Source organism: Eleginops maclovinus, chromosome 7, assembly GCF_036324505.1.
Source record: "Eleginops maclovinus isolate JMC-PN-2008 ecotype Puerto Natales chromosome 7, JC_Emac_rtc_rv5, whole genome shotgun sequence".
NCBI lineage: Eukaryota > Metazoa > Chordata > Actinopteri > Perciformes > Eleginopidae > Eleginops > Eleginops maclovinus.
Genome location: NC_086355.1, coordinates 13,450,352 through 13,477,655, shown reverse-complemented (window position 1 = coordinate 13,477,655; position 27,304 = coordinate 13,450,352). Strand labels below are relative to the sequence as shown.

At 37.7% G+C, this 27,304-nt stretch overlaps 1 protein-coding gene across 4 annotated transcripts; it reads left to right on the top strand.

The window, feature by feature from the left end:
• Nucleotides 1–113: 113 nt before the first annotated feature.
• On the top strand, nucleotides 114–26,937 carry grb14 (growth factor receptor-bound protein 14). Of its 4 annotated transcripts, none has more exons than XM_063887239.1 (15): nucleotides 114–193; nucleotides 3,871–4,085; nucleotides 5,521–5,650; nucleotides 17,903–18,059; nucleotides 19,791–19,912; nucleotides 20,065–20,139; nucleotides 20,266–20,403; nucleotides 21,586–21,696; nucleotides 21,806–21,901; nucleotides 22,263–22,325; nucleotides 24,384–24,500; nucleotides 24,668–24,737; nucleotides 24,835–24,922; nucleotides 25,465–25,558; nucleotides 25,870–26,937. In XM_063887239.1, exons 2-15 carry the CDS (start codon nucleotides 3,898–3,900, stop codon nucleotides 26,014–26,016), a joined length of 1,596 nt encoding a protein of 531 aa, XP_063743309.1. In that variant the 5' UTR covers nucleotides 114–193; nucleotides 3,871–3,897; the 3' UTR covers nucleotides 26,017–26,937. The 4 variants fall into 4 exon arrangements, with proteins under 4 accessions (XP_063743309.1, XP_063743308.1, XP_063743312.1 ...); XM_063887238.1 differs by lacking the exon at nucleotides 114–193 and adding an exon at nucleotides 3,169–3,368; XM_063887242.1 differs by lacking the exons at nucleotides 114–193; nucleotides 3,871–4,085; nucleotides 5,521–5,650 and adding an exon at nucleotides 12,114–12,263.
• The last annotated feature ends 367 nt before the right edge of the window (nucleotides 26,938–27,304 follow it).

Sequence of the window (27,304 nt, the reverse complement as noted above, 5' to 3'; positions counted from 1 at the left end):
TGTTTTGTGCGTAAACTGTTGAACTCCCGTTGAATAGCCTACGGTCTGTTATCCACAACAGGTAAAACATGCTCAGTGTGGGACGTCCTGCAGGGCAAGTTACAGTAGAGCACCTGGGCCACACTGTGAGATTCATTCACCACAGGAGCAGTGGACTAGCTTTCAAGATTTAAACTGGAGAAAGAGGCTCCAGGTAAGTACAGCTGTAAAAAAGGACAGGAAGAAAATCCACGTTTCCACCGGGGGTTATTTATTCGGGTAGCTGGTGTAGGAAGCAGCAGTAGCCTCACTGCGACGGATTTGCTGCTCACTCTGCATTGTTATGCTTTGTTGAACTTTCTTGTTGCATTGCTGGTTATGGTTTGAATTATGAAAACATTCATGTAGTAAATAATTTTGTTACGTTAACTTACTGCCCAAAAATTGTAAATGTTTCGAAAATAGACACCATGACAGAACCTTTCCCTGACTTTTTTCAGCTGTTAGTACTAAAAACATTACAGTTCACATCAAGGTTGTGCTTTCTCCGACACCTCAATAAAATATACGAACAGTCCTCGAATGTTAACAATGCTATTATCAAAGAATTTGGGTTTCAAAACAAACGGTAATTATAACATTGTCCAACTGTTCTCTATTATTCCTAATGAAATAAATGGTATGTATTAGAATACAAATTCACTGTCTATGCAATAACATAGCATGGTAACGTATCAATTTGTGTCGCAACGTTTAATTAAAAAAAAAGGAATAATGCAAGCAACGTTTAAAGCTTGACTTTCCACCTTTCAATGCACGACCCCTATCATTTACTTCTAATTGCAGACAATTAGAAGTAAAGAAGTACATAAATATAACATACATTTAAAACATTTTTATGATTCATTTATCTCAGGTCCTAAAAGGTTCTAATTATTGTTTTAAAATGTAAATAAAAATGATATTGACTGAAGCTATTCATTTGAATGAAATCGTTTAGCAGCCAATGCTGTGTTACTGTGACAAGAGAACATTGTGACCTGAGACAGTCTTGGAAAAAACACAAATATTTGATTTTCAAACTAGATGCCATGTCAACAAGAGGCCTGCATCAAAACTACTTCTGTTCTCAAAACACGGGGAGAAACACTGTTTCTGTATCGCAATGTGTTGCACAGGCCTACTGTCTAAGTTCAAAATAAGTTCTCCTTTCACATTTTCAGCAGATTTTAAAACAGCACGTAACCTTTTGGAAACCAGTCGGTTGTCCTTTTTTCCCCACAACTTCTCAGAAACGCTTACATGATGCAATTAATATAAGTGACAAGTAGACAGCATTAACAGCAACTCAGAAGACAAAATAAAGTAGTAAAAATAATCATCACAGCTGTCTCATAAATGGGCTTGTAGGATTGTGTCTGTAAAGAAACTGCCTGCTGCAGCACAAGTGTTAACCCAACCACCCTCTCCATGTAGTTTCCAACAGCTGCTTTCCCTCCATGGCATTCCACGTAAGCCAACTGAAAGAGGTCACAAGTAGTAACCTTACATCAGATGGATAGAGAGCATCAAGCTGAACCTGACAGCCAAACCCAAATTGAACACATGATATTCTTTAGCATTACATATTGTGTCTATACTACTGCAATTCTTTAAGACAAAATGATAATCGCAGCATGAATCTCTAAGCCGTTCCATCTTCCTCCACTGTGAGGCTCATGAAGCCAAGGAGAGGGGAGCCGCACATGCCTGGTCAACCCCTCCTGCTATGACTCAGTCCTCCTTCTTTGTGGGTTGTGAACATCCCCAGGAGGAAACAAGGTTGTAACACGATCCTCAAGTCTTTGGTGGACGGGCAGAGAGAGCATCAGTCACAGGGTGCTCAGGGGGAGCTGGCTGAACTAAAGGGAAAGGGCCTCATTAATTTTCATTTAATACAGGACTGCTCCAATAGGATGGAGTTTATAAAAATGAATTCCATAAATGATATTAAAACTTAATATGTGCATAATAAAAGACAAAGTAATGTGACTGATTGATTCATGTTTTGATGATGGTTTTATTAATTTTGTAAAAAAAAAAAGAACAAATGTCTTAAACCTAAACCAAATGTATTCTAGGGTTGAATAAGATCAAGAATTACGACTATATCTAGGTGGTCCATACACAGTATATTAGCAATGACCAGATTACTTTTAGTTTTTTGTATATTTTTCACTGCCCTATACTTTGGAATGCATACACCATCAGTCACCATTATGAGAGAATTAATTATTAGTAGTTTGCTGTACAAAGCAATGCTGCAGAAAAAAAAAAACATAAAATAAATCTCCCTGTTGGTTAGTTAGTCACGCTCAAGAGTTTATTACGTAGCAGCAAGTCCTTCTAGTAAAATAACTGTCTATCAGTTATGTGGAACACTGTTATAAAGTCCCTTAAAATAGATTCAGTGTTCATCCTACACCAGTGAAATTAGCATTTGTATTGACTGATACCAAAGGAATGTGTTCTATGTTATGGGTTATTTCTGTCCCTCATGCTCCTTGTGTCAGTCCACTGTTGGACCTCAGTAGACAGCCCCCCCCCCAATCTCCTGCTGCTGTCAGCTCACCAAAACACATGACTGACTGTGCTGGTTTTACCTCTTAAGTCGTAGAAGCACTAGCACATCAGATTTTTCTGGTGATCAGCTGTTTCTCTCATGTTCATGTTATGCTTTTTAAGTGCACATAAAAGTACTTAGGTTTAAAGGCAACCCACGCCATGTAAGTCTGTTATTATGAGAGATGCATTTCAGAGGGAGTGGATTAATGTAGACAGAGGTGCACAGGTCATCGGGATAAGTCTGATTTGCCAGATATTTTCCCGTTAAAAAGGTCTTACTTTCAGAGAAAATTTGAAGCAGCGTAAGAAGGGCATTCATTAGGATGAAATTCATGCAGCATTGTACTGTTTTGTTACTCTCTTCTCTTGGAAGGTAAAACAACTGGGACTTGACCGCTGCACCAGGCCTGTCATGTTTACAAAAGTGATTAAGTTATCCCTGTCTTCTGTTAATGTGGTGAGGTATTGCTTTAACCCTAGGCTGCCTGTTGGTCTGTATCTATAGGAGCCTGTCCTCCCCTGGTCAGACTCTGTTACACATTACCTTTCAGAAAGAGGTTATCATCACAACCATCCCCCACATGGAGCCGGTCACAGAATGACACAGCCCACAACAAAACCAATCTGCTGGGCTGGCTTCTCTGTACAACCACATGCCTTCTGCCGTGCGCCGAGTTAAATTGCAATTTGGATCCCTGTGCGAAGTCCATGACAAAAGAACCGTCAGTTTCATATAACTGGCTGCCTTCATGTACTTATTACGGAGATAAAGTCATCCACTTTGTGTAAGTGTGCTTTATTGTCATGTATTCTGACTTCCAGGTTGCAAAGGGAGCTATTTAAAAAAGCAAAATACTTGAGGCTGAATCAGTTAGGCAATTACTAATAGTGTTAGAGCAAAGATGGCTGCTTTTGGAGTAATTGTGTTAAAAATATCTTTATTGTGGTGGATCATGTTTGGGTAGGAGGGATCGTTTTGCCCCACTGGGCCAGCCTCATGGACAGCAGATGAGCCAGAGAGACTTTTGTGTGTGTGTGTGTGTGTGTGTGTGTGTGTGTGTGTGTGTGTGTGTGTGTGTGTGTGTGTGTGTGTGTGTGTGTGTGTGTGTGTGTGTGTGTGCTGTGTGTGTGTGTGTGTGTGTGTGTGTGTGTGTGTGTGTGTGTGCTGTGTGTGTGTGCGCGCGCTCGCTCTGCTGAGCTGTGAGCAGAGGAGCCCCGCCAGCCAGCTTGCTCTAACTGCTCTGCACAATATCCAGTCCAACAGCTCGTCTCTTTTCTCTGCTCCAGATGATGCCTTGGATTTAGCCGGCCCACATGAGTGATATGAATAACACACTGGATGGAATACACACTTCTGGAAGCCTCGAAGAGAAAGCAGAGATTTATCAGAGTGGCAGGGGTAATGTGAGTGGTTTTCCCAGCCCAACCCTCATCCCTTTGCGAGCTCCCTTACCAACACCAAATGCTCAGAAGATCAGGACTACGCTCTGCAAGGGGAACAGGTATTTATCTTTTTTTCACTTTCCATGAACGACACCACTTTGTTTAAAAGATTCAATAAATAAAAAGAATCAGTTGTACTTACACAGTGCTTCCTACTTTACACTTGAGCTGCCCTGCAGAAGAATAGTACTCTCTTTGTATTTGCAGGAGTGACACACAAAGGTCTATTTGAAGGCTGTAGTGTAGACTTTGTACCTGTAAACACAATTGGCTTGACCAAAACGCAGCTTTCAATGGAGTGTAATGTACTATTTCAACAGTGCAGTGAAAGACCTGGAATCAAATCAAGCACCTGTTAGTTTGTGGGAGATAATTAGTAACTCAGTAACTGCTGTGTTTACAGAGCAGTAAAGAAAGCGTCAGTCAGAGAATGCACCTCTAAGAAACTGAGGCCCTTTCTCCGGCAAGTGTGCTAAAATCCAAACTTTTATTACCTTATGATTATCGAATATGGTGTTTTCTATTATATGATAACATCATTTTCAGATTCTTTCAGATTTTAGCTTACTGTAAGGACATGTTGAATACATTTTAGTACAAGATCCAACCCGGCTACTATTTAATGCATCACATTCGCTGATGCATTGCCTTAGGGGTCGTGTAAAGTGAGTGATAGTTATTTATTTCATTTTGAGATAATGACTTGTGGATCATGCTAATTCCGATGATAATACGGCTTATGTTCTTTAACCCAGTGGTTCAACCTTTTTTTTTGTTTCTGCTAGCTAATACATTATAGTGGTTAAATCAGCTCACATGCAGTCCATTATCTTATCAAAAGTCTGATGGGGTGAGTCGTTGTGTGGTTGAGAGCAGGAGGAGTCCATGCAGAGACAGCCTAGTGTTTCTCTCAGTTTATCACCTGCTTCGTTGATACTCCCCATTCCTCTACATGGGACACACGCAGCAAAGAAACCAGCAATGTGTTGTAACAGCATTATAGCATAAAGTCTAATATGCTGTTACAATCAGATTGACTGACAGGCAAGAGAGGAAGTGTTTACTTTTGTCAAACTCTTTTAAATATTGATTTCCACCACAAGTATATTGCAATACCATACAAATAATTTATCTGCTTGATACAACATTTCACTGTAGTTTTTTTGTATGATAAACTGTAACTTTAAGTGAGTGATATTCAAAAAAAATAACACAATGGAAAAGTGTTTTGTTATTGCTTTACCCTTACATCAAACAGAATTATGTGGATGTGTACATTACAAATTAGCTCGACTTTTGAGAACTAGTTTTAAATTCAAGGCAAGTCTATTGTTGATATATATATAACCCAAAAGGGGCTTTGAAATCTGAATAGCATACCACCCTCTTATCTTTTCGAAACTCAAATTTAAAATAAGATGTGACCAATATTTGCCACATTTTAAGTAGCCTCTGTTTCTTTCTCTCTCTCTGTCTGTATTTATTTCCTTTTAGGAGCAATACAAAGGGAGAAGAATCAATCTCTTCCCCTGTTCCGAACCCTTTCCCTGAGCTCATCGCCTCAGCCCTCACCCCCCTCGTCTATGAATGTTTATTACCATCAACCAAAAGTAGTGCAACTCAGGTGAGTGTCCCATTTCATTTACAGTACTAGAGGGTGTCTGTGACGCAATGAGTCATTTTATTTATAGTAAAATAATAAGTAAGGCCTCTGTTTGAACCTTTTTCAACTAGAACAAATGTCAGAAAAACAACTGCAGGCCAAAATAAGATTTACATAAATGCATTGTTGCATGTCTGGCTTGCGATTTATCTGCAACTTCAGGACATATGGAAGGTACCAGCTATGTGAGTATGTGGATTCACACTGGTGAGATTAAAATGCTGTCAGCACATTTCACATGCTCAAAGTAACTACTTCTTAGAGCTTAGATCTGTTCCTACATATAGCAGCTACTAAACAATGTAAACATGAGCAATACATATGAGGTCTGATACCACATGTAGATATTGCATTGTGTATGTTTAACCCAGGAAATACCTGGCTTAGTGCCCAGTAGCGTCTCACTGATGTGTACTGCACTGAATATGGGGAAGTACCTTCTTGTTTTGGAAAGGTGTCTGCCGCTTTTGGTTGTTTGAATGTACAATCTAAACATCTCCTAACTTTGGATACGGATCAGTCTACAAGAAATTAACTGGAAATGCTGCAGATGATATACAACTCATGATGAATTTACCCTAATGACAGTCAGAAGAAAAAATAACTATACACAGCAAAATATTACTTAATAGGACCCTGAGATCTGTTGTTGATTTGTACATTTATACTAAACCCACTGCCAAATTCTAAAAAGAGAGCACATTCATTATGTTACAAAGCTAATAATTATGGGTCTGCTTCAAAAGTGCATGGGTTTTAAAAATGGATGTTGTCTATACATTTTCCAGGGCTATTACATTTGTCTGGTTTGTCAACCACTAGATATTTCCTGGATGCAGATCCCTACAGTATACTGTATGCTGAAGTTGATTTCAGGTTTTTCAGTATCTTTGTGGTATGTGTGTATCTGTGTGTGCATGTGTAGCAGCAGGGGGCAGCTAAAAGCAATGACTCATAGGAAAGCTTGAAATTATAGAGCTCAGCAGTTACCAAGGGCTATCAGCCATGTTGGACCTCTCTGTGCGCATGAGTTGTTTTAATGCTGAGAATGAACAAATAGTACAGTACAGAAGAAGTGGTTTTAATGTTGTTTTTATCTGAATCTTTCATTGTATTGGAAGTATATGTGTGATTGAAACAAGAGGCTGATCAAATGTGTGGTTGGATTGCTTTATTGTCTCCACACTGCTATGCATCCTCAAATGAGCCCTTCTGCTCTATTCTGTCCTCACTCAATTCAATGTTTCACATCCGAAAATGACAGTGATTGCTTATTGTTCTATGTTCTCAAAAGCCTATTGTAAATACAGGCCAGGGATCTACACAGATTTGGCATTTTCTTTGAGAAATGCGTGAACAAACCTCAAGTTTCTCAGTGAAGGAGCAATATGACACCCTGTTGACCTCACTCTGCGACAATGTGGCATCCGTGTAAGCAAATCCTAAAGTGCTCCTTATGTATCTCGTTGATGAGGCCTGTGCCTGCACCTTGTGGGCCTGACAGCCTCTTACAAAGTCCTTTCAGCAGCAGTATTGGGAGGACAAAGGGAGTATGTCAGAGTGAAACAGCTGTTTTTGTGTCACAATCCTCATGTCAGAGGGTTATGACCTTTTTCAGTTGCATTCAAGAAACCAATGACATCATTGTTCCAACTGTGCAGCATTCATCCCCTCACCCACCCTTCTTACTCTTCTATAAAGGAGATTGAGCTTTCCAGTTTATCGTTTTGGGTAGTCATTTTCCTATCATTTACAAATAGCTGAAAATAATAATCTTCTACTAAGGGCAGGCTTAGATTATGAAATGAGCAGGCAAGAAAATCAGTGGCGTCAGCAGATGTGGCTTCAGTGTGTTCTGACCATGTTTTGAGGTTTACAGTTAATTTAAATGAGATTTGGCTGGACCCCTTGCTTGACATTGCTTTGTTTTAGACGTGTTTAAGCTATTTCACTCTAGACTGGATTTAATGTGGTTAAAAACTGGTTTTATCTGACCCCCCTGATATCCCTGTGTTTCAGCGTCATGGCTCATTTCCATAACAACACGACCAAGTCATGACTGCCACATTATATTAGTGAGAAAGAGATTTTCTCTCAGCACAAACAAATCCAGAGAAATACATTTATAAGTGCATAAGACATCTTCAAATCTACCTCAGCTGTTTCACTCATACGACCAGGACATTAGAGATCACTTTCTGAAGTAAAATCCTCCTCCACTTTTGCAATTGAATCTGAAGAAAAAAGGGTCCATTGGAAATACCATTGATTCAAAGTTTAGCATGGCAGCATCATACCTTAAATATGTTTATACTTAAGAAAACTTTCATGCTACACATTGGTCAATAGAAGACACTTTTCTGATCACATTATTTGAATGGGTGAAAATAATCCCAAAACATTCTAATAATTAATAATTAATTTAATTTTCCTGCTTTTCTCTATTTTATTATCACATCCCACTGAATATTATAATTTTTTGGACTGACAAAACAAGACATTCAAAAATATTATTGTGATTTGGGTTGTTCTTCTATTTTCCAACATTTTGTAGACATGACGTTTAAGCAATGCATCAAGAAAACAATCCTTAGCTCACTCAACTGTGGGAATAAATATTTAGTACTTGTATTCCATGATGCAATGGCAGAATAAACTGCACACACGCAGCCTGCATCCAGACGGCGTTGAGTGTTCAGTTCAGCCATATGTCTCAGAGGAAATGCCTGCCCCATAGAGATGTTATTTCAGATGCAACATGCATGTCCGTGTTCTCTGACTTTCAGCCTCTCCTGTACAGCAGATGTAATAGAGTCTCCAGGGTCACACTTAGTAAATATAAAACATTTTGTTCTTGTTCCCTCTACTCAGCTACTAAATAATTAGAGAGCTACTTACTGAACAAAAAGAGCTTATCTTATGTTATTAAGCCTTATTTAACTTAACACACTGGAATAAACATGTAATATATTATTTAACACTGATAAGGACATTATGCTTCAATAGTGTCTTCAGGATCAGATGATTTTGAATTAGTAGTCATGCTATGCAACTTCTGCACATAGTTTTAATTCCTTGTGCCTAACGGAGACTAACTGTTATATACTGTATAGGAAGTCATCTGGTGTTAGATTCATGTGCGGCTCCTTTATTTCTCTCCATGTCTGTCTCTCTCTATAACTTGTTTCAGATGGACAGTCATGTGGAGTAAAACAATGTTTTGTATTGCTCTGAATACGCACCATTATGACCCTGAACCTTTCTGGGCTTTGATGCTAGGCTTAGATAAACTGCAAAGGAGTTAAACATTTTTATCACAACTATAGGATCACTATATTGTTACTGTGGAGATATTCTTTTATTGCAATACATCCATGGTAGATAACGGGAGACACTTTTAGTAGGTAAGCAATACATGTTGTTATTCTGAAATTATTATGCTTATCAATGAGAACAAAGAAATCTTATAGTTTACGTGCCAACAAGCTGGATTCTTTCTAAGGGCAGAAGGTGGCTAAGCACTGGTTGCAAAAGAAAGAAGAACAGTTGTAAAGAAGCCAAGGAGAGGTGTACCTTTTTTCTCGGTAAACATGGAAAATGTGAACTTGTGGTTTAAATTGCTAGTTTCAAGTCTTTTTCAATATGGCATGATGTGTATGACATAAATGAGTTTTTTTTGTTAAGATCTAAGAGATGTTACAGCAAGGATTAAGGGTGAGCCTATACTATCATTGCCAGGTTATTAGATAAGACTATACTTTATTGTCATTGCACAGAGTACAGGTGTATAGACAACTAAATGTAGCTGCATCAAAGCACAAGCCCAAAAAAATCAGTTATTCAACTTTAATATAAACATTTATATATACAAGTGATATATTAACAAATGAACGTATTTACACTATGAACAATTTAAGGAGGTATAAGCATTATTAACAGAAGTAAAGAAGTTTAATACAGTATAGATAAGGTTGAAGAATATACAGAATTAACGGACACTATCGTCAATATATATGAGTATACCGTTATTGACATTTTACACTTACTAGCGTAGTGTTGCCAGTTCGGTTGCACCCCATGTTCTCTTCTCACAACTTGCACCCTTTTTACAGTGTGTTTTCAGTTCATGACCATTAATTGTAACATTTTGGTAGCCTAAAAATGTTTTATACAGTGTTATAGTTGTACCACCTTTTAGTGTCACTTATGGTTAAAAAATTCAAAAAGGGCAAAGGCCAAAAACCAAGAGAGCAACAGCCAATATGGAAAACTTGACAAACCAATGAGTGCCTCACGGAAGCATCTCTCATACAGTCTATCGACATGTGGTTGCCTCCTTGTTTTGCAGGATGGATACTGAAATACAGTGTATCTCTGGCTGCTTTATAGGTAAACACTGATTACACCTGTCCAGAGCGGGATGTACAGTACACTCAAAACCTACATGCAAACCACTCTACCACTGGTTGCTGTCTTGTTACTTTGACAGAGCCGGCAGGGGTCTTGGTTTGATCGTCCGTGGTCAAGGACAATGTGTCTGGAGCTGGCTTTGTTATGGGAGTTGTGTAGACTCTGTTATCGTTTTGGCTCCATTAATTCCAATTCATTTTAGCTGTGTGATAACTTACAGCGTCTGCTTGTCTGCCTGTCGCAAGTCAATGCGCTGTGTTTCCAGATAAACATGAAGCCTGTTGTGGGAGGTTTCTTTTTCCCTGTCTATTCTCATGAGTTGAAATCAAGGACAATGACTGGTGCTGGTGAGGAGACTAAGGTGATATAGACCCATGCTCATTTTACAATCCAGTTCACAAGCGTTTTATTCTAGCTTTGCAAGGTTACAGTGACAGACAGGATTTGAAACATTGCTTCTTTACCTCTCTGGGATGCAGTTTTTTTTAAATTATATTTTGGGCCTTTATTTGACTTTAGAAAGAGACAGTAGAGGAATGACATGCCAGTCAGGAATCTAACTGGTGGCTCGCTGCTCAGGGCATTGCACCCATGTGGTATTCACCCTAACCCCTCAACTACCATGTTGCCTGTAGGAAGCACTTCTAAGTGAGCCAAAATATTTACATTCAGAAAGCTTTCACACCATGATTAATATATAAATGTAATTGAAAATTCAGACTACATTTTGTCTTCAACAAATAAAGTACATTATTACCTTAGCAGGTCTGAAGGAGTTTGTGTGTGTGGCCTACATCATAGCTTTATTGAAATGATTGAAAGAGTCTGTCCTGTGGTCTTTTGCACAAAGCAGTTGTTCATACTTGTACTTACATACTTCTCAAACGACAAATCTACTTATCTTACTTTAGTACAAGTCCATAAATTACTAGTGGAAATGTAAGGTGTATTTATATGTGTTAAGCTAGAGGCAACCAGTAGAGTACAGAGTTTATTTGACCTATATAAACGTGTCAATCTTTACAATTTCTTTTTTTAATATGAATTTCCAGTACTTATTACTCTATTGGACTGAAGCTTGAGAATGGGCGTGTCTTGTAAAGATGGCACACTCATATTCACAAGGACTCTTTGTCTAGTCGTACAGTGAAACAGATGTTGTTTGTGAATCTAGGCTTTAGGGGAGAGCTATTTTGGACCTCTAATTCTCTCTTTCTCTCTCTTTAAGGGCTTATTAAGGGCATGGTCATAGTGAGATACAGTAATGCCAAATGATTGTATGGATATGAACAGAAACATGCAGTATATTCAGATGTCGTTGACTCGTAAAGACTACTATAATAATGATGATTTAATAGATAAACAGAATTTGGATTAATTACGAAAAAAAAACAATGCAAAAGTCTGAGGCCTGGTGTAGATCTAACAGGTCGGCATAAATGTAGTTGCAGAAATAGACACACTGTACTTTGATAATACAACCTGTGAAATTTCCACAGAACAATCTTGAGCTTTTCATTCACTAAAATGTTATTATTTGTATTGTTTTATAGTCACTTTTGCCCATATTCATGTTTAATCTCAGCACCCATAAGGTTTAAAACAACACTACACGTGTTATATCTAAAAATAGCCTTGTAGTGTCTTCTAGTAGGCAGCTACACACCTGCATGGACTTTCTTGGAAACTTTCAGCTCGTTTTCCGTGTTTTTGTTTTTTAAATTATCGCTGTGTAAACTGATATCGTAGCTTTTTTTCAGGCGTGTTAAATTTAAACTCATGAGAACATTTTCTTTTTTCCAGTTGTGTTTATTGGAAGTGCCTTTCTAAAATGAGAGAAAAGGGAAAAAGCTTTTACAATCTCAAGGACAAAGGAGGAGTTTGTGTTGTGGGGAGGCAACATGACTTAGTTTCTCACACTTACGTCACTGAAACAGATTTCAGAAACTTTTTCATAGTAACCATTTTTTAAAAGCTCTTCTTAGTTGCAGCACTATGTATAAATGCTAGCCCTAGAACTACAATTTTTACATTATCCCTATATTCAGTTACTATGCACAGATATTTGTCATATAGTTAATTGTGAATCGAAGGCAGAAGCATGAATTTCCATGCGAGAAGAGTCACCCTGCCTGCCATCACACCACTTTGTCTGCAAAAACGGGTAGGAAATCTGTCATGATCTCTTGTGTATCTTTTGAACATTTGTCTCTCTATTAATGAAACGCTACCTTCCATCCTTGTCATTGAAGAGTTTTTTAAATATGTGCTGCTTTGTTTGATGGCACTGTATGAGAGCATACCTCTTGAGCATTCCTTAGCGCTCACTTTGTCACTTGAGTATTTTTATGTCCATAAACATTTTCAGATAAGTAGGTTACTGGTTTTATCTCATAATAATAAATCAGATATATCTTTATTGCCAAGTAAGTCATTGTAAGTAAGTTTCCTTGGTGGTTTAGTGTATACAACAGTAAATAAAATACAAGCATTTAACTGGAAAAGTCAAGAACTTAAAGAATAGTAAATTAAAACATAATATAACAAAGACGGTATTTAACATTCTACAAGAAATATGAACAATAAAAATGAATATAAATAAAAGTATTTTCTGTGCTATTATTACTTGTGCTATTCTTAATTGTGAGATTGACTTTCACAAAAATTCACACTGGGTTCTTCACAAACGTATATATAATAATTTTCTTTGAATGAATCTTTGACGCATATGTAATTTATAGAGGGCATACTTTATGCTCATTTTCCGTTTTTGAATTTTGTACTTCTACTGTGACATGTTTACCATGCGTCATTGATCAAAAGTGCTTCATGTTTGTCATACTGACTGAGCTTCAGAAGCTACAGTGAGCAGGCATCTCTGGAGTGGACTTTGGGATTTTAGCCTTTGCAGACATACTACAGGAAAAGGGAAACCCCAAAAAGCATAACAGGGGCCATTTTAATGTCAAAATATGGTGTTTTACACCCGGGGGCAAGCCTGGTATCACTGTGCTTGGGTAGTGCAAAATATGAATTTGTTTTGATAAGTGATTTAAATACCAGACAAAGAGATCCGGTATATAGAGTTAGAATATAGTGTCTTTCTGAGGAACAGCATCACACACCTGATTGTGGTGTTGCCCCTGTTATCTCCAAGAGGTTATTATTTTCACATCTGTCCAACAGCAGTATATTATAAAATCTTGAATTCAGGCCTGCTGCCATGTGAAACTGCCCCATGATTTTTTAGAAACAATTAAAGATTCCTGCCTTCAATTTTATGATGACTTGCTCCTTTTTTTTACTTTAAGTTGTGGTTGTTGACCTCTATATCATACTAACAATGTAATCACAGATCATCAATCATGTGTTGTCATGGGGGCCACCTGGAATTTAAAACCATCTTGCAAGATGAAATGCACAATGAATTGTAGACCTGTGTGACAAATATGGCACCTTCTTGTGAACCACATAGGTGTTATGAGATGAAAATGGTGTTATAAAGGGGCACCACCACCTCTAGTGTCTTTTCTGTCCTATCTAACTACAAAATGTTGTGCAAATCCAAGCCGTATAAACTCAGCAGATTATACATTTATTTAAATAATTTGTAACCATTTTCAAGGCTGCAGCAGCTAAGCAGGGTATTTCACTAGCTACTAGCTTTCCAGCATTTTGTGGCTCTTGTAAAATGTTTCTGCTGTTATAATTAATCTCCAGATTAGTACATTCAAAGTAAAGTAACTAGCATTCTCACTACGGCGTTGGATTTTCAGGACCTGTGAAATTGCTAATATTTGGACGCCATAAGCAATAGAATTGGTGGGGAGTTGGGACATTTCTCAATAGTTCTTTCAGACCAGGCTGGAGGCCACCTCCTCACCACCGCTCCATGATAGAGCAGCAGCTGTGGAGTACAGTTCAAGGTCAAAGCAGAGCAGTTTAATTGGCAAAATGGCTCATACCGTCCTGTCCTTGAGATAAGAAGGTCTAAAAGAGGAGTTTATGTTCCACAAGACTATATATAGTCAATGCCTGGCTTGACTCTATTTGTTGCTTTTCATTGAAATGTCTTTTAAGACAGCACATTATATTTTATTGCCTTGGTCCCTCCCCCCCCCCCCGCTTTATTCCTCACCTCTGAGATTAAGCTGTATAAATCCACAGTTTAGAACATCGCTTCAATTTGCATGCTATAGAGCAATTGAATAAAACAGTTTTTTGCTTTTCCAATTTTAAAATGTGTTAGATTCCTTTACGTTCATGTCGAAAAACAAATATCAGCCCAATTATAATTTTCTCTCCAAAAATGATATTATTTGCCTTTATAAGATAGCACACAAGTACACGGGTTACAACTGCTCTTAAAAAAGTTTCTGGCCACAGCAGGAAACACTGTAGCATCAACCACTTTCAGTATTTAGACTGCGTCTTTGAGTTGGAGGAGGCAATGTTTACTCTGCCTTTTATACTAAGCTAACAGTGTTGTTTTGTGTGGGAGCTGTTAAAATAAATCCATGTTGACAGCACTGCTGAAAGTCAGCTGAATTGATGAATGCAACTTTGAGAAAATGAAATTATTATCCAAACTATTCCCCAGTGAGGTAAGCTTTGGTGCCATCGCTTTGTTAAAGTAGTGAACTAATGTTCTAAAACAACAAGTGACACACAGCTGAAGTCATTTTACATAGCTCGTTTTTTCCTTTAAAGTGAGGACAATAATCTAACACAGGAATAACTATTGTGGTGACATTATTAATTGAATGCTGCTACATTGAAGTTGTACTTGATTGACATGAGGTAGACTGACATGAATTTTTTTCAGGTGGAAGTATGTGTACATTTGGATCAGGGTTACTTGCCGATGAATGCCACTCTGTGTTCACTGATAAAGACATTAGACATTTCCACAGCATGCTACCTTGCCTGGCCATTCATTAAAATCTCTGAACCAATGATTAACAGAACTTCCACCCACTGGTTTCAAAAACCTGGAGTGAATAAACTGCATAATGATATCTTTTTGTGAAAGTAAAATAATTCTCAACTGATTGTGGTTGTTTTCTAACAGCATACAGTAAATCTATAATAACCTGGAGAGCAGATTTCATATTTATAAGCCACACTTTGAAATAGCTTTTGATGGCAAACCATGTGAGCAACATTGTGCTGCCTTCGGCCAAACACCCACTATTTGACATCAACTAATTGGTGATAATTATGCAAATGTTAAAACAAATATTACTATCATAGTTACCATGGAGACAGCACACTTACATTCACAGGGAGCTGTTTTACTTTTGTGGATCTGATGTCCACCTTCCCCAGCAGTAGTACCCAAACATCTTTTTTCTCACGAATACACTCCACCAAGCTCCTAACATACTTCATCTGTCTAAACATTTTGAACTTAAAATTAAAAACCTGTTTTGTATATTTAGTATTTGGTAGGGGAAAATGAACTATTTGCATTAAGTTGGTTATGTTGAAAACTGCAGGTTTTACTGCAATTCCTGCAAACCCCCAGCATGATGCTATGATTGTGTGTTTGCGCTCATGTGTTTGTGTATGATGGTAGCAAAAGTTGGCCATGGAACCTACATGCCCTGAAGCTGTAAATTGTGAAGCATCTGTGCAACAGTTTTCATGCACAGTGTCTTCATCCCAGCTGTTAAACACATTAGCTCTCTAAGGTTGCCATTAGTTCTTTACAAAACATCAAGACAATTTACAACATAAAATACTGCTGTGTGACACAGGGGTAGTCTCCCTGTCTCCTCCTCCTCCTCCTCCTCCTCCTCCTCCTCCTCCTCCTCTTCCTCCTTCTCCTCTTCTTAAAATGCTCTTCAAGTAGCTGTTGTGTGTAGAAGAGTTTATTGTCTGAGTGATGGAGTGGATTAATTGCAGAATTGCAACCTAAATTTAGAATGAAAACCAGCTCTAATATTCTCAGTTGGTCTATGCTGAGTAATGCAAACATAAAGTACATATGCCATGCTAATGCACCAAAGGTTTCCTCATTCTCTTGACAAACCATACCCCGTTCCTGTTGAAATGTGATGCCTGAATGATTTGATTTGGCCAATTCTCAGGAAGCCACTTCTTCAAAGCAGCTTAACAGAAGCCGAGGCTTGATGCTGGCATTACCAGCAGTGCAGCAAATAAAAACTGCTGCTATTATAAGTATATTAATGAAAATGATTCGGCACTATTGTTCCCCGCAGTCTCTGTTACTGATATGGTTTGAGTAGATTTTAGATAATTGTCCTGCAGTGTGAAGTATATTTAAACGCTGGTGTAATCAGTTTAATGCAGGCTCTTGTCTTTGTGATACTTCCACAGGCAAAGATATTTGTCTTGTCAGGCTCCAGGCAGGCTGATCAAACACTAAATGGTTTACACCGAGAGATGATGTCATAGCTCGAGGCTCTCATTTGCTGATGGCTCCTTGAGGGCTCAAACCTCAGCCCTGCTGGAGAGTGCTGACCTCCTTTCTCTCCACAAAAGGAATCAGACTCGCCCTGCCCAGCTTTAAACTACCAATAGCACTCATTGAAAGACAAGAAAAGAGACAGTCATTTGGTCTTTACTGTGCCTCCCTCTGTGCCCCCTCTGTGCAATCACCTCTGTCAACTTTAGGCCGAGTTGACCCAACTAGCATTACATTTAACCAGCACCTTTGTAATTGCTCTGTGGGCTCTTGCAGGGCATTATGCTGGGAGCTCTGCTTGCCATGGGCGTGTGAATGGGAATGGAGAGGGGGTTGGAGCCTTGTGACTCTCTCTGTGTCTTTCTCTCTCCTCCCCCTAAGCCCTTTTCAGACATGAAAAGTATATGCAACATTGCTGGCTTCATCTATCTGTTAAACTGATGGCAATTAGTCATTTAGACATGATTTGTAAGTTAATGTTCCTCACAGCAGGAAACCTTTAAAAAATACTTTGTCTGATATGACAACATCGATCTCCTAAACAAATTAAAATGGGATCTTTTACAATTTATTAACCCTGACTTTGTGCATATAAGATAACAATTTAGAAAACTCATGACAGTGATCTTAATAGGCGATACAAGTAATTTTACTCTCTCTCAATTCATACTAGTGTTTAAAGTGATACAGAGATGTTACTAGGTCACAAGGTGCATGTCTGAAAGGGGCTCTAGTGAATGAGCAGATTGATCTCTGGCTTCTTGACACTTAGTGGTGGAGAAAAGGTAGGAGGTGATTTGGTATTAAGCCGCAGCGATACAGATATGTGGAGTCGGGACAGGGCTGTTCTAAGAGGCAGTTTTGTCTAATTGCCTCCTTTCAGCTCTGCCGAAGCACAGAGAGAGAGAGAGAGAGAGAGAGAGAGAGAGAGAGAGACAGAGAGACAGAGGGAGAGGACGAGACTCTTGCTTCCCAGCTGACACTCGCAGTGCTGTCAGACGCATGTTTTTATGTTACTTGCAAAAGCTCTCTTTGGCAATGCTGTGTACTCAGCCATGCATACGCTACAGATCTTGTCCAAACTCAAAACTCCTAACTGCAAACAGGGGGGTAAGTTCTGCTTTTATATGGATTAGTTCATAAGTTTTTTGATAAATGAACAGTTTTCTCAATGTGTACGTTCTTGAGTATACCTTGGTACATTGTTGTCTAGTTAAAAAATGCTTGCAAAGGGCAAATAACTGGTGTACACTTTGTTTTGTACTTTGCCTCACTTTTTATACTGTTCGCTTGCATTATTTTAAGTCAAAGTCAAGATTCAGTGTCCATTCCTGTGATTGCAATGGTTCCTAACTCAATATTTTATTTTGCAGGTAATCAAAGTTTATAATGAAGACAATACCAGCCGAGCAGTAGAGGTTCCAAGTGACATCACTGCCCGGGACATATGCCAGCTGTTTGTCCTGAAGAACCACTGCATTGATGACCACAGCTGGACTCTTTTTGAACACATCTCTCATCTGGGAATAGGTAAACTATTGTTTCCTGTAGAAATATCCTTATCAAATCCCAAAACGTTTTGCAAGTCTAAAATAGAGACAGTAAAGCATAAATAGTATTTGGACATATTTATAGTATGTACTGGTATTAACCATGTGATGGTAATGTTGTTAGTCTTCTGGGTGAGGTTTGAGGATTTGGTGGAAGGAGTGAGGGTTGGTGGGGGGGTGGTGACGTGTAGATACTGTAAATGTGAGTGAAAAGGAGCACTGTCTAAATCGTTAACCAATTCATTGCTGAATCACATCCTGAAGATAATGAGGGGGTTTACATGTAATGATTGTGTCTTTATCACTTGAGGCATCAATTATATATCACCTTTCATAAAACATTGTCTGTCATCCTCCATTGGTATTGCATTAGAAAGTAGGTAGTGATGATAAGATAATTACTGTCTCAGGTATTTAGATTGTCTCTCACTTTTATAATATTTTACCCTGCTGGTTTTGAGCTGTGTGTGAAGCTTTTATTTTTTTCACCATTGTAATTGACATTGAAAAGTCTGTATTTGAATATATGATGTTTGTAATTTTGTTCTTAATTTCTTAATAAATGATTCAATATGTAAACAAACTAACAAGAAGACCGTTAACATGAAGAATAGCAATCCCACATTATTCACTATATATCATCAATATAACTTATTACCAGTTAAACTTAGAAGAATTTGTTGTGTGTGGAGGTGGTTTGGATGTTCAAAGTCCAAAAATGTGTGTTTCCGAGAGGGATTGTTTTGAAACCTACAACCATTTTAACTACGGAGGATTCCTTTGTAGGTCATACATGGCTTATTTCGAAGAAAAATCTGAATTTATCATCAATCCTGTAATAAATAATTTGCTGTTAGGGTTACCCATTTATGAAACATATAGTGTGATGCACATCGCCATTGCATTTTAAGTATACGCTGTAGGAAGGACATAAAATGTAGGTCTTTTAAAACAGGAGTGAAAAAAGAAAACATCTGTCAATGGTGTATTAACATTGATCTGGTTTGATTGCATGAAAAAGATTTCTACGCTGCATTTTCCCGCTATTTCCCTCATAATTCATACATCTGTTCTGCTGTAGTCTTCAATTTATTTGTAATTGTTGCCTTATCCGTTTAAATGGTTATTTGTGGGTTTACAATGTTTCCTCAAGCTTATATAACCCTTATAGGAAACCAATAATAAAAAAGGTGTTTCATTTAAAGATGCATGGTTTTCATGGTATTTAGTATACAGAGTTTGGTTTGCTTTTTCAGAGTTCATATTAATAAATGTTTACTGTGTTATTCAATTAAATCATTTGCAAAACAGGGCTGTAACTTTTTAGAATTATGTTATCAGTCATTTACAGTACATCATGAATAGTTACTTGTTGTCTGATGACGTATTTGCCCTGATGTTGCTCAAAGACGCTGAACTCTCTTTTTCTTTTTTTTATCATTTTGAATTCTGGGAAATAATTAAATTTCATGTTGTACTGATTTGCTTGTGTTCTCATCCAGCGGTTAAACATTGGTAAATGGTTAATAATCAAACTCTTTTCCTCAAAGTAAGGCAACTCAACTCGAGACAGGAAATATTTTGTAGACGTCTTTTCATTAACTTTGTTTTGGCGTTAAAGCTGAACATATTCAGCCTCCATCTTCTATCCATGGAGAAGAGAGAAACAGGTTATGTTGCCATTGATTTTATTTCCAAATTGTCTCACTAGAGAGAACCATTGAAGACCATGAATCTGTCATGGAGGTGCTTTCCGGCTGGGGAATGGACACAGACTGCCGGCTGTATTTTAGGAAGAATTATGCTAAATATGAATTCTTCAGGAAACCCCTGGTGAGTTTGTGATACGGGTATACTATATGTATGGTTATGGCTTTATACTCATCATTTTGCCTTAAAATATCCTTTCCATTGTACTATACCACCTACATTTCATACCACCGTGTGTCGAGGAGTGTTATAACAATTGCAATTAATATTGGTAGGACTTTTTCCCGGATCACATGGTCTCTATATCCAGTGAAACCAATGGGATGGTGGATCACTCTCAGCTTATACAGGTAAGTTTTTACTGTTTACTCTGCACTTTCTTTGACTTTGGGTGCCAGTTGTTTAAATGTGCTGTGTACTTTAAGATTCTACTGTACACAACCATCCATGGACAAATATTTATCTACCCAACACAGACCTTTCTCAACTCCAGCACATGTCCAGAGATACATGGACACCTCCATGCCAAAGAGCAAAGCAGGAAATCGTGGAAGAAGTTCTATTTTGTACTGCGTAGGTCGGGCCTTTATTTCTCCAATAAGGGAACTTCCAAGGTCAGTAAATCTAGATGACTCATCTACTCTCTACATGTCGTAAACTTGATTTCTTTGAATTCAAAGCAATATAAAAATCAGACATCATGTGAACTTGTTGCAAACAATTAAATTCATTCTGTTGCATGCAATCCTATTTTGATAATGACAGTATGTTTAACTGCATTTCTTTGGTCCATTCATACTTGAACTAAATGCACATTGTTCACACTGTTAACATACAAGATGAAAAATGCATTAAAATTATTATGTATGAAGGTACATCTTGCTCCTCTGTTGAATTATGGGGTCATCAGTTCATCCTCTATAAATCTCACCTGTGCTGAGAGAGGGCAGAGCAACAGGTTGAGCTTGATTTTCCGTAGGTCAGCTGGCACATCATACAGGTAGAAACAGGACTCTCAAAGCTGCTGACAAATGAAGCTTATACCTAGGCAGCAGCCGTGCCAACACAACCACTTCTCAACTGCTTTCATTTCCTACAACAGTAGACCTGTTGTTGTCGGGTGCAAGGAAGCTTTGGTATGACGCCCACTTTAACTCTCGCAAGTTTGCCATTCATCTTTGGTCAGACACGTTGCTTTTCAGTCAGTACAGACACTAACGACTGTGGCTTTACTTTAAATAAGGAAGTGGAATGGTGCGTCACATGAACAGCAGAACAATGGCAATCTTTGTGCCTTTTTTCCCATCTTGCCAGCTTATCTTTGGCACAATGAGGGTGTTGATACTGTCTTAAAGTTAATACAGCCCCTATCAATATGTCTAATTTTACCCTTATCTGTGTCATGGCATTTATAGCCTAACCACACCCAGAATGACTGATAACATTATTATTTATTGATACATATGAACTGTTTAAATGTAAGTATGCTCCACCGCTGTCTTAAATAAGCCATTATATTCTTTTTTCTCAAAAGAATATACTGGAAATCGGGTTTGATTCAAATATAGAGTACATTGCACTGTTAACTGTTTTGGGTTTCTAACAGAACCATGCCCCTTTCATTTCTAAATAAAAATTACTTTCTTGTGTTTTTTACATGTAGAGGCAAGACTGAGACAAAAACAAATACCAAACATGTGTCTCCATCTCTCACATACTGTACATCATATGTACATGTATTTGTGGAGATACATATCTGACTCTTATTTAATTATGACCTCCCTTTGTTTTTACAGGAACCAAGGCATCTCCAGTTCATTGCCGACTTCAGTGACAGTGATGTCTACACGGTTTTGTCAGCCAAAAAACTACATGGATCACCTACAGATTACGGCTTCTGTGTCAAGGTACCTTCACTTCCTAGAAATGCCCAAAACTGTACAAAATGAGCAGAAGTATTGTATTGAATTCTAGCGTGCTGAACTCCTTATGTCTTCTTGTATCTTCTTTCTCCAGTCAACAAAGGGTAGTTCGTCCCGGGACTTAAAGCTGCTCTGTGCGGATGATGAGCAGACCAGGACCTGCTGGATCACAGCCATGCGCTTGTTAAAGGTTGGCTTGCTGATCGCTAACCGGTGAAGTCTTAGAGGAGGAATGCTGAGTCAGTTCTAGAATCAGATTTAGCTTTGGGAGCATGGTGAGGGAAACTATTGAGTGATGCTGGATTAGCACTCCTACTCTTTATAGAAGCAGCATGTGTTCATTGTCTAGATATCTGCTGGATGCACTTCAGTGCATTAGAAACTCTCCTGCTGGTCTATTAATAATACAGTAAAGCGCAACAGACTGTGATTTATTTCTATGTGTCGCTTTTCATCATTACACTCCAGGTCTACTGAACCATGTTTTAAAATTAACATGTAATAAATATCTGAGGTTAGAATTTAAAATCCTGACTTTTTTTATCTTTCAGTATGGGATGGAGCTGTACCAGAACTTTATCCAGCCACACCAGAAACAAAAAGCTTCACCAATGGTATGCTGGAAGTGTTTTTTTTTTTGATCATTTATCATTTTGTGATCTTCGCCTCTCTCCCAATTTCCTGCCCACACCTAAGTGTATTTAATTTGCCAAAAACACAATGTAAATAATGTTAAAGTTACATTTGGCTGATAGCAATATTTGTATTCTATTTTTTTAAAAGGGCATACGGTATTTTGATAATATCGTGAATTCTTTTGGCCACTTTTATTAACTTATATCAATGAGAGATTCCCAAAGAAATGGGTCAATCATGATGAAAAACCCACAAACAATCCCTTCAGCTTACCTCCCGAGGACCTTTAACCTCTTCTGACATTACAGTAGCTCATGGTGTTTGAAACTTACTCAGCAGGAAAGTGAACATTGGGTGTTATTTAGTCGGTGAATGTTTGCCTTTACAACTTTTTAAGGTTGTATTTGGTCCGTTTTTATTTTATTACTTGTATTACATCTCTCAGGATAGCAAAACATATTCCATTAATGCAGATTTGAAGGAATGTCCATGTGTCAAACATGTGATAGAGCCAACACATAGCAATGTAGTAATATAATTGCATAGGACAAATGAGGCACCTTCAGTGTGTTAATGTGGGTTTGGTGTCTCAGAATAGCCTCAGACTCTACTGGGAATATTTTCACAGCAGTGAACACAATCTATTTATGGCCTTTGGACATGCTCGTGAACCCCCCACTTTCTAAAAATACACAGTGATCAGCTGCTCTCAGATTTAACAACTCATCACCTCTTCTCTGCTGTCAGAGGGTCATATGTGACCAACAGCCTCGCCAAGAGGATTAGGTACATAGATCCGGGAGTACGTGAATCTGCCAGATGCAGGGTCAGGCTGCAGAGTCTCCTTAGAGATTAAGATAAACATGTTTCCCTGAAAAAAAACTGATTAATAGGACCACTAACACTTTATAATAACTATTATTAATAAGGAGTACATTAATTGTTATTATTTTAACCTATGTTTGTAGTTAGGTTTTTAATCAAACTGAAATGATAATTGTAATTATGCTGTTATGTAGGCCTTTTTTGTTTATTGTTGCATTAATATTTACATAACACTTGATATACTAAATGATGTATTTTTAATGATCAACATATGATTTGTAAACCTTTTAAGAAAATAGTGTGTAAAACTTGTAGAGACATACACAGACACAGATAAGTGTACAAATGGCATAATCATCTGTCGCAACCTCATCATATAATTTAGATAAGAAGGTTTATAGATGGTGTACAATCATTTTTAAATGTTTACACATTATTTGAAACTCATTAAAAAAGAGTTAATATAATATATAAAATGTGATGATATTTTGAACAAATTATAAATAGTTTACTACTGTAATCAGTATACATAAAATGGCTTACATTTTAGCATCACTTATAATTAGTAAATATTATTATTTATCATGATTGTGTTTGTTAAACATTAAGTCATTCCTGATCTAAGTTAACTTATCTATTATTTACCCTTACTTAATGATGTTATATCAAGTGTTACCTGATGAGATCATTACATCATTGGATGTTAATAGTCAATAAGATGGAAAGGCATGGCCCTAACCTCAAAGTAAACACTGCTCACTTTGTTTTAAACACTCATGTAAGCTTAGTAGGTTGCAGAGGAACAAATGTTAAAAGCTTCTCAGTAATTCTGATAAGAGGACATTTCTTGAGTGTGTGCAGTGAGCCACTCACTATATGGGAACTTAAGGGGCTAAAATGTGCCCGTGTGTCATTCTGTTCAAAGCCACTTTAATCCCTTTTCAAGGGACTTTTCTGTCTGGAATCATCTAGAAATGATGAAGATGGAGTCACTTTACTCAGACACTAGATGGCAATACAATACCTACAGAGAACCTAACCGATTCCATGCTAGGGAATAAAAAGGAAATCAACCTTCCATAAAATTGTATTGAGTTTAATAATGCAACATTGTTATATCGTGAAAAAATAAATACAAAATAACTAAGGATTGAATTAAACAAAAAGTAATCACATAATTTAAAAAACTATTATATTATATGCAATTTCAGAGGAGCATCTCAGAGAATTCACTGGTGGCCATGGACTTTTCTGGCCAAAAGAGCCGGGTGATCGAGAACCCGTCCGAGGCGATGTCTGTGGCTGTGGAGGAAGGCCTGTCATGGAGGGTAAGTCTGTGTATCACCATTGAAAACATTTACTCTTGACATTTTGTGAACTTAAGAGTTATTAAGTAATCCTAGCGACTCAAAAACGTATAAGGTCAATGGCTGTGATTATGTTTAGAAAAAAGGATAACATAACTACAACTAATATTTTGTTATTTCTGCCTCAGAGGAAGAGCTGCCACCGTCTGAGCGGCCATGGGAGCCCCTCCACATCACACTGCTCATTGTCAAACATAGGTCTGTAGGTCACTTCTCCTTTCTGTGATCTGTACACAAGTGAAATAGATCATTCAAAGCGGATCATTGAATATATATATATATTTTTGTGCTTCAGCTCTCCACTTGGCTCAGTCCTGGTTCCACGGCAAGCTGTCGAGAGAGGAGGCTCAGCGTCTAATCACTCAACAGGGCCTTATTGATGGGTAAGGAGTTTTTGTCTGTTTTCATTATGTTATTAGATACATTAGAAATTTGAATGTTAGAAATTAGACCACTGGGCTGACAGCATTTGATACATGAACCTCAATCTTTATATTTGAATGTCCCCTTTTATGAAAAAGTGGCCTGGGAGTAGCGTTTATAAAGGGTAATACCCCTGTTGTACATACATATTTGAATTTAAAAAATACATTTATATTTGACAATACAGTAGTGCTTTTACAAAAAAATATTCAATGTAGAGTGTTAAATACTATAAAAATAATAATAATAATAATAATAATAATAATACTAAAAATATTTTAAAAGGACATATATATGATTTAGCTTTACATATTTACAATAGAAATCATGGTAATGGTAGCAGATCTACAAAAAGAAAAAAACTATGGAGCTAAGCAATATTCCTTGGTGGTCCCTGGTTTCAAATACTTGTAAATGCCACAACATGTTGTATTCATTTTTAAACATTTTTTAAATAGCGTTACAGTGATTCAACAGTGAAGAGCTTTCTTTTTGTTTTCAGAATGTTTCTTCTGAGGGACAGTCAAAGCAACCCTAAGACTTTTGTACTGTCACTGTGCCACACGCAGAAAATCAAACACTTTCAGATCATACCCGTGAGTACAGTTCACTGTTTCCATATACAAGGTTAATTTTTCATATAGTGTATATAGTGTTCTGTATAGAGTTACTGGTCCCAATTTTTTGGGGCAGATTCCAATTTCAGATATTTAAAAAAATCTGACATGCCATTTCCAATTTCCTCTTAGAACAATAATTGATATTATAGAGTTATAGAAATATTGTGTTATGGTGCGTATGTAGGCCTGTATATAGAGGGTCAACTATTGATTAAGTTAATATCTATCCATCTAAAAGTTGTTGTGGTTGTGAAATGTAGCCATGTTTATGTGTGCATCCCCTTCAGGTGGACGAGGATGGGGAGTTATTCTACAGTCTGGATGATGGTCAAACACGGTTCACCGACTTGATCCAGTTGGTGGAATTTTACCAGCTAAACCGAGGAGTTTTGCCCTGCAAGCTCAAACACCACTGTGCCCGTATCGCCCTGTGAACAAGGGGCCAACGAGACCCCCAAGGGCCCAGATGCACCTTAACTCCATGACCTTTCCTGACAAACACTCCCAGTGTTTTTGTGCCTTGAAGAAGAAGATCTACAAACTAAATAGCCATACTTACTGAAACCACTGTTATAATCCACTATCATTGACATTCATAGTCTGCTACATGGGCCCTCCTTCTTTTTTATTCTTCAGATAAAGCTGAATTTAAGAACAGACAATAATACCTGACCACATGTGCTGAAAAGGGTGTGCAGCTTCTATAGTGAAGTCTTTGGCACTGTCATACGTACATTCATGCTGGCAATTGTCGTACACAACATCTCTGTCCTCTTCAATTTGAGCAAACCAAGCTATCGTTCTTTTCTTTGTATTTCTAAGCATTCAGGTATTTTTTTTGTAAAGAAAATTGCTGTTGTTTTCTATATGAGGGCTAAAATGACCTCTCAGGAAGTGCCCCTGTGCATGCCCTGGGAGTTTGACTGAGACTGCTGTAGAGGGGAAAGGAGACGATGTACAGGTGGAGAGAAATGGCACACAACCTCTCTGCTCTGCACTGTACATTAATTTTAAACACATGTCATTAAATGAAATGTTTGTATTCCATGACATTAATTGTTAGCTTGGTCTAGGGTGAGAGCAGTGACATTTATTTCACAAGTTTTAGATAAAGCCATTAAGAAGACTGATTTTGGACTTCAGGTATGCAGTTTGCAATACATGGCTTGGGTTTTGATGGTATTCCCACTGCTGTGGACACTGCCATTAATGCATCAGCTTTTAAAAACAAGCTATTTTAAATCAGTAACATGACTGAAACAGCATATTCTGTTACTTTAATTATTTTACAGCTGTACAACATTGCATTGAACAATAAATATTATGGACTGCATATTTTTATATATATAAACAAAGACTGTTTGGAATGTTTTACTGCTATCATATATTTTTCTATTTTAGGAAAATATGCAATGTAGACATAGTACATGTTACAATTACGTTACTGTGTGGTAAACCCCGATCTGGGGCACTGTGAAGCAAAAAAGTATACATTATAGTCTTTGTATGGTAAATAGGCCAAACAGGGTTATGATACAAGTGCAATGACACACACTAAATCTCACTATAAAACGAAATGTCCACCTTAGCTCCCTCATCAGCACACAGTGGGGCACTGCTAAAAGAGATTTTTATAGTGAATACATAAGTCATGATTTTCTAATGAGATCCAGCGCATAGTTAAATTTAGTTGCACTATATAGCTTGTGTTGGGCACATTAG